General features: G+C 38.3%; 1 protein-coding gene across 1 annotated transcript; it reads left to right on the forward strand.

The window, feature by feature from the left end:
* Positions 1-13: 13 nt before the first annotated feature.
* Positions 14-16,974, forward strand: LOC129780444 (uncharacterized). Its single transcript, XM_055788729.1, has one exon. It carries the CDS (start codon positions 20-22, stop codon positions 3,629-3,631), a length of 3,612 nt encoding a protein of 1,203 aa, XP_055644704.1. The 5' UTR covers positions 14-19; the 3' UTR covers positions 3,632-16,974.
* Positions 16,975-17,292: the final 318 nt, after the last annotated feature.

Genomic DNA, 17,292 nt, shown 5'->3' on the forward strand with positions numbered 1-17,292 from the left:
GCGCAAGAAGAAGGGACGGATGTACAGCTTGGGTGGTAACGAACCCCCGCGGAAGTGCAACCGAGGCCGGCTAGACCGGTTAAAGACTGTGGGGACCTTCGACATCACCAACGAGATCTCGCGGCTTAGCCAGAAAACGATGAATTTGAATGAGCGAATCATAGGTAATCGGTTGTTTACTCAAACCGTTGACGAAGCCACTACCAGCGCAATTGGTACAGCAGCCGGGGGAATAGGTGCCGGGCTGGTTCCTTTAATAGCGACTGCCGCTTTTGGACCGGTGACCAGTGCAGCGATCGATACAACCGAAAAACAGCAACAACCGCAGCTCCCTATCGCAAAACCCAGCAATGGTCCCACGCTGTTTAAACAAAACACAGAAATAATACACCTATCACCTCATCAGCATGTTTCATCTAATCATCCACTTCAATTAAAAGCCGCCAAAAGTCGAAGTCTAAGTACGGGTTCCTACATTACGAAAGAATCGAGTGTTCACGCTAGCGTAGAGAAGATTATGGTTATCAAATCGAACAGCAATACCGACCTGAACGAAGGCACGTTGAAAACTATCGACAGTATGCCGAAAAACAAATCGTTAGAAGATAGTAATACGATGAAGCTCAACCAAACGCGCTCCCCGATGCGCAAACCGATACTGCGGAAGTCCAAAAAGATCATCCGAACCGATTCAGAGTTCCTCAAGGGTAACATTTACGAGAAAGAGTCCAGCCTATCCAGCTCGCAGTACACCCCAACGCACGAGAAGCGCCGCGAATTCGCCGAACACCGTAGCAGTAATCCTTCCTCGGAAACCCACAAATCGACCGACGAAAGTTCGAAAAACATTTCGATGGACGAAATTGACACGGTGTTCTCCGACACCATGGAGCTGGAACAGATGGAAGCGGACTACAAGATGCACTTGAAGAATAACCTTCAGCGGGAGTACAAGAGTGATAGTGATACATTGGACGAAGTGGGGAAGAAACATCCGGACTACAGTACGTGGAAAAATCAGAGCTTCGAGAACACCTTTGACGTGTACAAAGAGAAACAACAAGAAAATGGTGGAAGTGGTGGTTCTTCGAAGGGAACATCCATGGTAGAAGCGTTGAGTCAAAAAGAGGACGAACGATCGAAAAGTTTAGAGGTTACGGAGAAAGCGAGCGATAACGACTTGAAATCCAAGCGGTTGACAGATAGACCAACACAGCTGGAACTGGGAACCTTCTCGGATGAAAGCAAACACCCTTCGGCGGACGGTTCCTTTGGACATCTGTTCGAAAAGAATCTCTGTCGGTTCAAGAAAATGAATAAGCTGCTAAAGTGCAAGCGTTTCAGCACATCCGCTTTGTATGATAATAAGAAAAACAAACCGAACTTCAAGGAAACTGTGTTCTTTGACAATAAATCCTCTCCTGTAAAATCAAGTACGGAATCCGGACGATCGCCCGACAAATCGTTCCAATCGCAATCGAAAGCCTCGATAAGTTCGTCCAAATCTTCCTTGTTCGGTACCAAGAAGGGGAATGTTTTTACCTTCAAGGGCAAAAAGTTTCTGTTTTCCACTGCCGGTAGTAGCGCCGGTAATGGAAATTCCAAAAACTCGCCAAATAAATCGAAATCCAACAACGAGATAAGTTACTCGCGCTCCAAGTCAACAAAAGGTACGCGCAAGTCAGTCAAAACCAACAGCACCGCCTGCCTGAATCTGGAGACCAACAGTGTTTCACCCTTGTCGGAAGCTTTCTACAACCCGACCGGGAGTGTGAGGTTAAGCGCGATGGAGTTGTACGAGAAGTTTTGCTCCCAGGACTTCAGTGGTCTCTACAAACACGAGGCCGTCCGGATAGACCACGGGGACGGCTCGAATGGGACCGATTTGAGTGAGTACGATCCGAATCGCAGCATGGGAGCTGTACGGAAGTACAAGCGACGGAACTTCAAGCTGTTGCGCCAGAAAAGTGAACCGAAGTTTTCCTTCCGCACTGATACGCTGTACGAGAACGAGGATAGCTTCGAAGAGGGGTGCTACCAGAGCGAGGAGCAGAAGGAGGATGGATACGAAGTGGATGATTACAGCCAGTTTTTGTACGAAGAGCAATACTACGAGGAGGATATCGAGAATCTTAGCATAGAGACCATGTACTATCGGAGGAACTTGATCCGGGAGGATGGAACACTGATGAGGGGCTGCCAGTATCAGGAGGATGTCGATGAAGACGAGGAGGAAGAGGAGGAGGATGAAGAAGAGGTGGAGGAAGAAGAGGAAGAAGAAGAGGACGCTTATGAGGAAGAGTTAGAGGAAGAAGACGAAGACGAGGATCAGAATGAACGATATGAACGAAGGTTGGATCTGGAAGCAGGTAGTTTGCAGCCGCCACAAATTGATATGGCGGCTTCGTTGGATTCGGACTGCGATGAGATCTATCTAATGCCTGGAAATGAGTCGAAAAAACTTATCATTCATGACTTCCTCTTCCATCACAGCAATAACGAGTTTGACAGCGCTGGTGACGAGTATGATATGCCGGAGGACAAAATAGAGGTGCTTGATCGGTATAAAAACCAGGACACGCTAACGATATACAAGATTTGTTCGAAGGAAAGCATCCTTGATTCCAAAGGTGACCTAGACAATATTCCGTTGAGCCCGTCACTCGAGCCGTATTTTCTCAAGTCGGACTGCCTGACGGCGCTCGAGCGGACCGCCTCGCTAGAGCTTCTGAGCAATTCCAGCGGCACACTGAACAAGTCAACGTTAACCGACTACGCATTTGATACTGTTAAGAACGTTAATTTAGATAGCTGTAGCACATCGAGACTGAGCTTATCGTTGAAGAGCGAAATCTTTGAAGAGACTCTAGCGAACGCTGCCAATGACGACGGTTCCGGTGAGATTAGGCAAATCAAAAACTGGAATATCGAAGATTTTACCTTAACCCCAGAAGGATCATTCTCGGACGAAACCGTTGATGAACTGTTCAAAACACATTTACTAGAAGAACTCGAAAGTAAAACCCCCATCGAAGAAATGGACTTACCGATACCCACTGTGGAAACAGTTCCGATCGAACCCACAAATCCCACAACCAGTGAGTACACAATCATCGATCTAGACGAAGAACCGAATCTGCTAGATCCAACGATTTCAGACTTCACGAACGAAATCACCAAAGAGTTTGACCTTTTATTCTCTCGAGCGGAAACGGAATCGCGGGCCGCAAGCTATTCTGGGAGTCCGGCGTATGACAACGACGACGACTGTCAGAAGGAGACGAGGAGTGCAGAACTTCGTCTCGATCCGCTAGAAGTTCAGCCGGTGCTGCCAACAGAGCTGCCGACGCGGTACTCAATGCAGAAGCTGGAGCCCATCAATCTGGACGCCGAAGAGATAAAAATTACAAGACATACCGAGGACCAACTTAAAACGCAACACGATAGTGCCAAAGTAATAGCTGTAGATAACAAGTGTAATAAGGTAGATAAGCATCAAAAAATTTCGGAAGCTGATCGAACGACTAGCTCAACGACGATGACCGCAGTCTCGGGCGCTGATCGTTTGCGGAAAGCTCGCAGTCAATCCCTGGGTAACCTAAAGAATAAAACCAAATGTTTTCCATTATAGAAACTAAGGAACGCTGTAATTAGACGGTTAGCTGTATAGATACTATGGACAGTTTGTACGTTTCCTTTCACTACGGCTCACCATTCTTTCGTTCGTTGTTAGGATAAGTGTACACTACTAGGCGAATGAGCGAACTTCTGTGGGCGTAACTCAAAGAAGAACGATGATTCTAGCGTAACTTAAAGAGGAATTTACTATTTTATACCAAAGTCGATACCCTTTTATACGTGGATAACTCTAGTGATGGAGGCGATAAAAAAATTCTCTGGTCTAGATCGAACTATTGTATAGCGACCTGTAACGTCAAAATAACATAAACTCATCGTCATTATCAAATCAGCCATTAAAAAAGTGTAAATTGAAGCCAGACAAAGATGACATGTTCTAAAACTCAAATAGCTAAACCGAATTGTGAAGAATGTGTAGGACACTTCTTTCGATATCCTTGAATTTAAGCTAGTTTAGAAAAAAAAACAATGAAAACAATGTACACTGATGGGTGCAAAAAAAACTCCACACCCATTGGAAATCAAAGTATTCCAATATTAATAGTTTTTTCAAACTTTCCGGTATTCCAGTCAATACTACATGAAAGTAGGTCATTAGTAGATCATTTTGTCAGTTCAGTATCTTTGATTTATTTTTTAGAAAAGCAAACAAAAACTTTTATTCCTAAATGGGTTTGCCATAAAAAAATCAACTTTCATAGACTTGTTTTACCGTATTTTCTTCATCGATGAAACCCTCGGTTCAGACATCTGGTTGTTTACATCTGACACAAACATAATTTTCGTAGGCGTTTAGCAAACTTTTCGTGCGTATAGACGTGTTTTCAACGCTGAAATCTCAACACAGGTCCGACATTTGATTGTGTGTGACTTCCAGCGTAAGGAGTCTCAACGAAACATTGCTGAGAAACATGGGGTATGCGGTGCATTGCAGCTGATCATTCTGAAGCATGTGGTGGCTAATAGATCGGGAAGATCCAATCTACCGGGAAGAGGAGAAACGTTGACTGATGCAAAAACGAACACGCTATTCATACGGGAAATAAATAAAACTAGAAGTGCGTTATATCCAGCGTTGCCAATGTTCCAGTTTAAACTGAATTCTTCCAGTTTAAACTGGATTCTTCCAATTTTTTGTTTCTGGATCCAGTCATCCAGCTTAACCCCAGTCTTCCAGTTTTTTTTTATATTGTGCAGTTTTGACGTAGGACTACGTCTTTCATTTCTATACCAGGGTGTAAAATCAAAGTTTCGGAAACGAAAGCGTTACGCTGGAGACCGAGATTTGAGCGTTAATAGCTCTTAAACAACTGAACGAAATGGTATGATAAACACTTCATTCGAAAGATAAAATGTCTAAGCGTTGTATATTTGTTACTTTTTCATCCAAAAACTGGTTTCAATAGCAAAAGCAATAAAATTGCTTTCAAAACATGCTATTGAAATCACCAATCGATATATAAGCGAGCACCGCTCGTAAACCCATTCAGTTATAATTGAACAGCGATTGGAGCATGTTGTCGCTGTTGTGGTGAAGCTAACTTCGTTTATCTTGAAAGCGCTGATGGACGGTGTCGAGATCCTGTTTGTGCACCTAAGGCCAGAAGGGAATCCATCAGGAGGAGAGTGATGCCACGGTTCCGCTTGAAACATCGAAGCAGCCGCCACACACTCATACATGCGCGGAACCCTCGTTGCTATCATCGTTGCTGAAAAATAATTTACCAGTTGCCCTGGGAATTGAAAAATACATTCATGCGAAAGAGTTTATTTTAATGTTTTCTATCCATACAACACTGCAACCAAATACATTTGGTTTTGTGATTTTTCAATCAATCGCAATTAACAGGAAAGCTTCTGAATAGAATTTTCCCCATCAGTAGAAAATTTTCGTATCCAATATTGGATGCATAACATGAAAAACGTAAAATGTTTCACACAGCGAAAACCATGTAATTTTCGAGGGATTATTTGCTTCCTACTCATATGATGCTGCGACCAAATACATTTCGTTTTGGATTTTCGAATCAAGCGCGATCAACGTAAGACCACATCTTTCGCCAATTTATTAGAGGTGCAATGAATCTTTAGGAATTCCCGCTCTACGCATACTGGCAAACGATGTTTACTCAACAATTTCTCAAACGAGAAAAGGGTGTTGTGAGAAACGATTAGCGAACGCAAAAACGACAAACAGGAGAAAGAGATGTTTGGAGGTTGAAGAAAATTAGCAGAAAACATCTTCATTTTATCTTTCGAATAATGTGATTCATACCACTTCGTTTTGCCAGGAAGAGATTATTAATGCTCAAAGGAGGGATCGAGTCCTCCGAGGAAATTACCCAGCGCAAATTAGAGTCGACTATCGATTACGGCATTCGTACACAAATAATTTTATAATGCAGTTTCATCAAAGTGATTTCTTCGATATGGGGAAATATTCACTACATCATGTCATGTATTTCATAAATATTTTTCACTATCAAATCCATATCCATGGCACCTATCGGTATCGAATTATCCTCGACACCACGATTTTCGCTAAATGCTCCTTTCAGTTCGGCCAGTAAAAAACTTTTCTGAACTCTAATCCATCAAATTTGGAGCCCTGAAAAGGGCCGTTGATTGTATACTAAGCTAATATAGCACGCTCTTCTTGGATTGAACGAGCCAGCTGAATGTCCTTGGGCATGATGTGATACGTTTCGCGTGGATAGCTCACAAATTGGTATCTTCAAATAGGCCTCCTGCAGCGTCAAAACCGCGGAACTTTGGAAGCGCAAGTCGGTTTTTATAAGTGTGCTTTAGTTTTACCCATTTTGTGTAAATTAATTTGCAATTATAAATATTATCCCTCCCTCCACCTTTCAATCACTTGATCAATTTTATTTTTTAACAATTATCGTTCGATCGATCCAAGGTAAATACCTTGAATCGATCTTTCTTCTTCTTACACACTCAACTCAGTGTTATCTTTCTCTCGCGCAGTGCGTGTGGTGGGAATATACTGGGCCTGATTCTCGAATACACTTCGAACACACTTCACGGTGGAAACGGGATGAAACGTATCCGCGATGACAACGGTACGGTGTCGACATCTGGATACGATATTAGTTTCCCACTAAACTTATCATTATAATATCAAATTATCTTCAGATGAAATTTTTATTTTTTTTTTATTATTAAATAGTTTATTTTTACAGGCTCAGTTACATAAGTTTAAAGGAGCCAAACTCCTGACTGTATTGTTACAAGTATATATAAACATTTTTCCTTAATTCTAATGTTAATGGTGTAGAAAACCGATTACTCGCGGTCTACTCGAGTTTAGAAGGGTGACATATTTTCTTCAGGAAAAGGAAAGGATAAAAGGATATGTTGACAATGTTCACTCTCACATTCACACACACATTAATTACACTCAATTCTTAAGCCTATCTTATATCTAATATGTATTTACATTTCTCCTTATTCTATTGTTAATAAGAAGGGATTTGATTTCTCGCGAAGGAAAAGGAAAAGGAGAATATAAGGATATAAGGACAATCAGACACGAAGATCGATAACTTTTAGGAAGACATATATTTGGGACATGTAATCAAGGTCTAAACCAGCCAACACATCTCTCACCGGCACATTGGGCTGCCTTCCTCTAGCCCGAAGAGAGTTTTCTAAATTCGATCTGGCAACAAGATACTCCTCGCACGACCAAACAACGTGATCGATGTCGTGGTAACCTTGGCCACAGGCACAGATATTGCTGTCGGCAAGATCAAAACGAAAGAGTAGCGCGTTTAACGAACAGTGATTGGACATGAGTCGGGAGAAGGTGCGAATAAAGTCCCGACTCAAGTCCAGACTTTTGAACCATGGTTTAAGGCTAACCTTGGGGATAATTGAGTGGAGCCACCGGCCCAATTCATCTTCGTTTCATTTGCGTTGCCAGTTAACGATGGTATTTTTACGAACTAAAGAATAAAATTCATTGAAGGCGATTTGACGCTGATAAATTTCGCCTTCAATTGCACCTACCTTTGCCAATGAGTCAGCCCTCTCATTACCCAGAATTGAGCAATGTGAAGGGACCCAGACAAAGGTAGATGAAATTTTTGTATGAGATCATTATATCACATGAAGAAAACAAAGTTTTCCACTCACATTGAATACCAGTTTGATACGAAGAAGTTAATTTTCATTGATGATTTTTTATTTGAAAAGTGCTCATTCTGCCTGAAAACTCATTATTATCTTGGACACTTCACTAACTCGTAAAACGTAGTTCAATGGCGTGCCGTTTATTTCGATTCCACCGTGAAGTGTATTCGAGAATCAGGCCCACTGTGTTTCAGTCGTGTTTCATCTACCTCATGGATTTCTACGACCGGCGAGGTTGTAATTCGGTTTTTTTTATTTCGTTCAACTCGTCGGTATTTTGTCGAAAATGCCAATACGAAGAGCTTTCTCGAATGCTGGAAACATATCAAACTACTTCAAAAACGGTGTATCACTAAAGTTTTATCTTATGTAACAGCCTACCCAAGAAGAAACTTGCTACACTGTCTATGAATTTATAAAAAATATCATATGTTCTAGGTCCCCCAAACCATTCTGAAGTTCAGACCAATTTATCTACGATTTCATCCACGTACAATGTTCATAGCAAGAGAACTTATCCAAATAGTTCAAATAGATCATAGAGTAAATGTGCTCCAATCCAACTAACCTAGCTTCCACTTACATCAAATGGATGTTAGTTTCTCATGGTCACTAAAACGATGTTTAGTTCTAAATAGCATCTATTTTGCACATAATCCTAACTCCCCTAAAGAGCTAATGCATACTTTGCATGAAATGTATATGCAAATTTGCATGTTTATTAAAAAAATACTTTCTGGAGCAAGATAAAATACTTAAGATACATAATTTTGATCGTGATATCAATATTTGGTTTGGACAAGCCTGATATAAAAAGTAAAATACCAATGAATAAAACAAAAATATTGAGAGGAATAGCTTCACAATACAAAAATTTTATAAGTTCAATATAAAAGAAATAATTGAGCAGTGTTGTTTTGACATTGAATGTGATTGTTTAAGTATTTTTCTTTGGTATTTTACCTCGTATCTCTTGCTAATCGATACTTGTTTGAGGTATCGAACTATCCGTTCCTGCTCGGGTTGACTAAACGATATGTTGATTTTCAGCTACACACCTAGGTAAAATGTTCAAATTGTCTTCTGAAACGCTCAATTCTGAAATATTTTTTATCTGCTGTTATAACATGGTATGACCTAATCAAAAATTATTACTGAATGCTAATACTTAGATCACTACATAAATCAGTGCACAGAAACGCCAGTTTGTCAGTTTTGCTTGGTTGAAAATATCATGTTGACATTTGAATAGGAGCATGTGAGAAGTGTAACGAATGGGAGTTGAAACAAACCACGCAGAAACGCAAAACCGAAGGTGAGGTTAGGCACCGTGCATTGATTTATTGATTTTTTTTTATTCTACATTCTTCGTGAGTGTGAAAAATATAGCAACGAAGATTGTTAAAACACTACAGAAATGTCAAAATTCACGTCAAAAGAGAAAGGGCAAAAGATTAAGGTTAAGTTCGATGCAGTGATCTATAACCAGAATACATGTCCCTACATACATGACGAGATTTGCTCGAAAGATAGGATTAATTAATAGTTTATTTCGTCATTTTATGAACTGGATATAAATACTACATGAAGCTTCAAAAGAAATTCTATTTCTCCAGCATTGGAATGAGTTAAAAAATTATTTTAGATAAATCGTGGCAGATCTTCTTAAAATAAGATGGTTTTATAGGATTCAGTTTTCTTCCAGTTATTTCAGAGCAATCTTCATTTTTTTTTAATATATCATTGGCAACCGCATGCTGGACGTAGGACTATCTTTGGCTCAGCAATCAATAAGTAACAAGCATATAACTCTTAGGCATTTCATCATTCGAATAAAGGGATTATCACACCACTTCGTTTAGCCGGAAAACGATTATTAACGTTGAAAGGAGGAATCGATTCCTCCTCGGAAAAACCCAGCGCAAATAATACCAACTCGGTCGATAGCGGTGTTCGTGAGCATTCGATAATAGAACTGCAACTATAACCAAAAAATGCGGCTCCGTTCAGTCCGGCAGCAGAAAAAAATGAGATTGTGAGAGAAGAGCATAGTGCTTGGCGAGCTAGCGAGACCATTCTCATGTCACTTCGTAATCACATCTAAATGGATTTCTTCTTCTTTTTTCCTTCTTCTTGATTTATAGAGACTTTAAACGTTTGCAGTTCAATCGTCTCTAGCCGTGAGAAGGGCCTTTGTGACAACAACTTGGGACAATCCAAACTCCAAACCAATTCATATACAGATTTCTGTGATTTCATTCGTCTGTCAATAATTTATAAGCATTTATTACTCAAACATTTTATCTTTTGAATAAAATGATTACAATTCCTCTTCGTTTAGCTGGAAAGGAAAAATGATTGCTTAAAGAATGAATGGATTCCTCCTCGGAATCACCTTGCTCAAATAATACCCCCTTCACATTTGGAAACGAGGATCGATATTGGTATCCGTGAACAAATAATTTTATAACGCTGCTTTCTTCATTTTTTTCTGTATTATAGTAACTTTCAACACTTTTGAAACGTCTCTTTTACTTCCATTCTTGGAAGAATTTTGGGAGTGAGAATTGAACTAGTGACCTTTAGCGTGAGAGGTATGGATGTTATCCCTCCACCAAAACGTCTCCTGAATACTGAATGCTTTCATCCTCCTTATCTCACATCGCAATAACAACTAAATGGATTTCCGAGCGGGCGCCAGTTTATATACGGATTTGTGTGATTTCAATAGCCTTCAAAGCAATTTTTAAGCTATTTAAACAAGTTTTAGAAGGTGTCCCTTCAAAATGGTGCAGTATTTTTCTATTGGATGCAGTTTCGGAGTGGTTGGGGGGGTTCAGATTTTTCGGACCTAATCGACATCATTCGGCTTATACCACTCGAACACGTTCTTCGTGTAGTGGTATGATGCCAAATCCGGCCAGAAGATCGTCGGACCGTCGTGAGCCTTCAGTAGATGGATAAGCCGCTTTTGGAAACACTCTTTCCAATACACCTGTCCATTCATGGCGCTTGCGTTAACGAAGGGCCTCAACAAACAATCATTAGCTTTTATTAAACTGGTTAGTTGAATAATGATCAAACAATTGTATTGAGTGCTTAATAATACGATATGCTATGCTACGACTACATGTTGTATAAAAGCTCATTCAGACCAAATTGAAGCCCAGGCAACCAGTAATCACTAAGAAATTTTCCTTAATCAGCATTGTATTCACAAATAGAATACTGGATAAATGCTTATTACACTCTATAAACCAATATAATGTGTAATTGAATTGAAAATAGTCCTATTTCAATAACGTGCTCAAAAAGATCATGTATGAGCGGGTCTGAAAATAAACAAAACAATCCTATTGCAATTCAATAATAATTCAAAAGGTTATGTTATGATATGTTTTGATTATTTCGAAACAAACACCTGCAGCCAGATACCCAAAGCTACCCCCAAATATATAAATATTTTATCCTAACACGTGTAAGCATTATATGGAAGCATTAAATGCGAATATTGGGCTTTCATTAATTCTTATTCTAATTAATGTTTATATGGATTAATAATGTTGATGTAAGGACTGTAAGTAGACATACTGCCATTTGGTTTTAGAGATGCTGAATTAGTACTATAATAGAGCTCTAGGTAAATGCTTACGATTACTTGGGTTGTTCAACCATTTATATTTAGCTGGATAATACGTCAGTAAAAAGTTTTTAGGGTGCTTTATTTGTTCAAGAACTGGGGAGAAAACTGAACAGACGCTAGCCTGAAATATATTTTTATTCGACTATTTACACTCTGCCTTAACGACACGAACCGATCATTAGTTGTAATAAAATTAATCAGTTTATAATGGTCGAACAATAGTATTGAGTGCTCAATAAACAATATGTTGAGCTATACGTTGTATAAAAGACCAAGTTGATGCTTTTGTACAACGATTGCTGTTTACCTGGATAATATGTCAGACAGACGATTTGAAAACGTTCATTCAACTGCAAATCAGCTTTTGTACAACACATGACGGACTACCAAAATGAGCAAATGAGCTGCCAGTGTTTTTAAGCTCATGTTCGACTGCTTGGCATCACATTTTTAAGTGTTCTAATGTAAGTTTGAATCTAGGTCACTTTTATTTTTTTTTTCAGAAGTTCATCAGACTACTAAACAAGTTTCATCTAGTAGTTGTAAAAGACACTAACAAGCGTCTTCAATATGCTAAAATATAATTCTATTTATACAAATTTGAAGAAAATAATGCATTCAGACAAAGATCTTCTTCTTAGATATCGCAGTCTAAGTAGAGCTAATCAAATCAGAATATGCTCGAATAAACGTTTCCACCACACCTTGGAGTTGGATAAATGTTTTATAATTGACTTTAAACTGCGTTTAACGAACAATATTGGTTATAGCTTAATAATTTCTCCTAATTTGCTTGGCTTGAATAGAGGATTTGATGACAATTAGTTCAGGCATTATTAAGCATAGAGCTGAATAATGTGCGATTCACATAGAACGTTACGGAAAAGAACGTCCACGTTCGGTCACCGTCTCCACCAATTCACACATGCAGTCTACGCTTGCAGCAGCACCGTCACGTTAAATGTCAATGATTTATACAATATTATATTATAATTGTCGCCACCTACAACAGTATTAAATTGCAATGCCCTCTCTCGAATCAGCATGCCTAGAACCAGTTCTAGATTTAGAAAGATTAAATGGAAATTATTGAATTATATGATTTAAATGCTTAAACCCCGTAGTCCCGACTCTTATTCAACAATAATAATATATAGACGAAATTTGGAACTAAGTAATATGTTGGCTTAAAAAATATAACCAAAATCAAAACAAAAGCCGAGACACAAAGTCCAGACAAAACCCCAACGAACCGTCCGTCTCCGTCAATTATTCGCCTTCACATATGTCTCGTCATCCATTACCCAGCGTTAACTTCTGGTCGTCCAACTTCCGGGAACGGCGTATTGCAACCATATTCTGTTTCTCGCTATGGTTTGGAGACTTCCGAACCTTCTGAATTCTGCACTGTTCTTTCGACGCGATTTTGAAAACATTTTTTGCACGCATTAAACTATGTCTACGCAAAATTTCAAATAATGTTACCCAACGGATCAAAAGTTAGAGCAATTTGGGTGTGTGTGGATTTTTAACGGTACACCCTTTAGAACCCAAAGATCTTCGCATCAATTGATAGGAAATATTTTTCTATTTTCTTGAGATAAATAATTGAATAATTGTGAAATGTCAAGCATTTTCCCAATGCACTATGTAATTTGTGTAATGTAATTTGTGCTCTTCAAATGGTTCCGACCAAAAAGAGCAACTAGAGTAACAGAGTAATCGATCTAGCACTCTACGACAGATTTGAAATTGCATGTGAAAAAGTGTGAAAAAAGTGCATTGGCAAAATAAGGACAAAAATTTCGGTATCGTAAGAACAGACATTTATCCATTGGCGCTTTTCAGGGCCACCAAACTTTTCACGAAGGAGTTATTAAAAGTTATTTTCATTACAGTACGATGCATTCTAGAGAGATATCCGAATAATAAAATATATAAACTGATTTTTGTTTGCTTGTGGAGAGCCTGTGTTAATTTAAACGTATTTTTGTGCTTTCAGGGTCTTTCAGATCGATGATTTAAAAAAGGTTTTAAAAATCCCGAATTAAAGTGGCTTCAAAGCACAGGCAAGCCGTATGGAAAAAAGAAATTTTCCAAAAGCGAGAACTGTGTTCATTGTTATAATTACCACCAACACAATCGATTTCTGATTTTTTGTTGTCGTTCTGCGAAATTATATAATTTGTGAATCATTTGTTTGAGAATGATGTTTTTCGGAGCGTTGGAGATGTAATTTTGCTATTACCCAGCAAACATTAAATCGCATAACAAGCGTATGTATAACATCATATGCCCTAAAATTTGGTTGGCATATAATGCGCCTAACTGGCATATGCATGCAAAAGTGGAGGCCATATACATACATGGCAAATGCTTACCGAATTTGTTTGGATGAATATGCAACTTTGACCGGCTATAATAGCGAATTTTCCATACTCATATACGATTTATTACAGACATAGAAAAAAACAAATGGCGCAAAATATTTTCGTGAAATGTTTATTATAGCCTCACGAATCGCCATTTTTATATATGAGTATTTATGTTTGTAGAAATAATAATTGTTTGATTGACTTATGTTGGGAGTGGAATATGAATGTTTGAAATGGCACAGATTGATGTTTGGTGGAAACTGCTCCGATGTGGGTTCGAACTCCGGTCGTCTGGATTATCATCCACCAGCTATCTCGCGCGGCTATCTGAAATTTAATTCAACAGCGGTTAAAACTTTCGAGTGCATCAGCATTTCATTGACATTCCAATATGATGTAATATGTTCTTTATTAGGATCTAATATGATTCACTGTGGGTAGTTACAGAAAAACTACACGGATATTCGATGAGTTGTTTGAATTGACAGCCCTTGGTGTAGTCCTACTTCTCTTCGGTTATGTCCCCGACATTACCTTAGAGGTGGACAAAACGGTTCTTTCACTGAGTGGCTCAGAGCCGCTCGTTCATTGAAGCAAGCCGGCTCATTTGAGCGGCTCTTTTTTTGAGCCGAGACTCTGTCGAAAAGCGGCTCTTTTTTAAACCGCGGCTTTTTTTTAGCCGAGACCCTTTTGAACCGCCGCACTTTTTTGAGCCGAGACCCTTTCAAAGAGCGGCTCTTTTTGAACCGCGGTTTTTTTTTTGAGCCGAGACTCTTTCGAAAAGCGGTTCATTTACAAAGAACCGTGGGTCGTACGCTTGTTCTGGCGAACCGGCTCAAATGAGCGGCTCGTGAGTCCTCGCCCATCTCTGCACTACCTACTCGTAATTTTTTCTAGATAAACCATGAATTGGATTTTTTTATGTCATACTCTAAAAGAACCCATCTAGGAACAAAAGTAATTTTTTGTTTTTCTAAAGAATAAATCAACGATACTGAAATGGCAAAATGGTCTAATAATTACCTACTTTTACGTAGTATTGACTGGAATACCGAATAGTTTAAAAAAAAAATTAATATTGGAACACTTGGATTTCAAATGGGGGATATTTTTTTTGCGCCTATCAGTGTACACAGAAAATACACATGCACACATACACACACATGAAACATACACACACAAAGAATATAAGAAAACGTACGTTTATACATATTCCATTTGTTGATTATTATATATTTTTTGAAGGAGACGTTTATCGCGGATAGGAACCAGAACGCAAAAGAGAAACATTTTATCTTTAGCTAATAACGATTGATTGGATTATTGCAGACTTGCTAGCGAACAAATTCATTGAAGATATGTACTGTTCCAAAACAGCAAAATGGTAGATAATGGAATAAAAAAAACAAAGTGTGATACCGTGAGAAAGCAGTGGTTAATTGTTGTAATTGAAACAGGTCTTGAAAAGACGATAATTATTAATTTGTTGGATGTAATATTTATATAAATTTATACGAACCCGACTCGGTGTTGTTTGCTCAAGAAAAACAAAACATTTTATCGATAAAATTCTATACACTCACACACACATTCAAATCTTGAGAAATGAAAGTTAACTTTTGTATCATTTTTAAAGGAGATCCCACATTTTTATATAAATCGCTTTTAACTACTTCTACGAATGGTTACTCTCTCAGCAAAGCTTGTAGTTTTCTAACGTAAATGATAATGTTTTATACGATATACAATTTTAAATGAAACAACAAATACAGTAGATTCTCCTTCGACATGGCCTTAAATTTTAAATGAATTCAGGACAGTGAAATACTTTGTCTATCGACTTTTTTATGATAATTAAAGGGACAAGATGTTACTTCTCACACAAATGACCAACGCTCGTTTTAATCTCGATAAACAAACTATTACTAATGAAATGTGGTTTGAAGGGCATCATTATAGGCATAAACTCTAGTGTATAAAACCGACTGTTGTTAAAGTGTAAACCGAAGCCAAAGCTCACTCATTTTCATGTAAACTTCCTAGAGATCGACTTTCTCATCTAGCGAAACAAAGAAGTTTTCATTTCGATCAGAAAAAAAAGAATTATCGTGATTTTTTCTCCCTGTCAGAACTCCCTCTCAAGAGCAAATAACGCCGAGTTCCAGATCCACCATTATTGTTGTCATTTAACGTTTTGTAATATCAGCAGAAGACTAAGAAAATTCCAAGAGATGCGGCGCAAACTATGAATGTCCAGCTGAACAGCATGCGTGCAACAATTAATCGCGAAAAAAAATCAACCAAAGCATAATAGGACAGCGTTTTTCGTTTGACAGTCATGTTCCAGAAACAAAACAAAACAAAACAAACGAAAAAAATAGATGAAATAGAACCGCCCCTCGCAGAAGGCGCTTCCATATACCCAAAGACATCCATCGGTGTGATTTGTGGCGTTAATGTAATAAAACTTTTCATGTATAAGTGAAGCGACAAATGCACAAAATAAGTCACTGTATGATTGTTGTTAAATGTTTTATATTATTTGTACAATTGGGAGGCATGCAGGAATACAATATTGGTCGCCCTATGCGCTATAGCGGAAACAAAAACGAGTTCAATTGAAATATTGATTCTATTACTGCTTAATACAAAAACGTTACGTTGGCACTGGAAATCAAGTTTAAAAAAATCTTAGCCATCATGTAATCAAAAAATGAAATCAATCAATCATATTGACAAAATAGAACAAATTGTTATTGTTACACCTCAAACCATTTATCGTATTTGTTCATATTTATCAACATAATCCCCCACCTCGTGATTGTTGCTGTACTCCGATAGGTTATAACCAGATTTATTTTTTCATTTTCTACAATTAGAACAATTATGACAGGTAGTCAAAAATATCTAATAACCAAAATTTATAGCAAATGCAAAAATGATAACAGGCAAGATTGCCCCCCTTCCGGACGATTGCTGTTAGACTGGACTTGATGGTTGATCTCCGGACATTTGTTTTTGAAAACAGAAAAAATGAACTTATGGGTTTATTTAGCGAACAAACAAGAGAAAAATAAGCATTACAAGAAAATTCCTTTTGTTACATTTACAACTAGGTGATTATAAAAAAAATATTTTTATAGCAAATAAAGGATTATATGAACCGTAAGCGGTCGGTATTTTCTTCGGTGATGACATTCCCCATAGACAACTTAGAATCCAGATGGTATCAACAAAAGCAGATGCTAAAGCTGTAGAATCACCGTCTTCCTATAGATGGCTCTAGTGATGAGCGATGGATAAAATGAGTAGATCAAAAACGTCACACAATGATTAAAGATTTTTGTTTTCATATTGAAGGTAATCTTGATAGGAATTTCAGTTCGACCAGTTGTGTAGAAATTATTTTTATTTAGTAATAAGATGAATTGTATTTGACATACGAAACAAATCTAATGGCGGGTTTACATTAGGGAGATC

Source organism: Toxorhynchites rutilus, chromosome 3, assembly GCF_029784135.1.
Source record: "Toxorhynchites rutilus septentrionalis strain SRP chromosome 3, ASM2978413v1, whole genome shotgun sequence".
NCBI classification, from domain to species: Eukaryota; Metazoa; Arthropoda; class Insecta; order Diptera; family Culicidae; genus Toxorhynchites; species Toxorhynchites rutilus.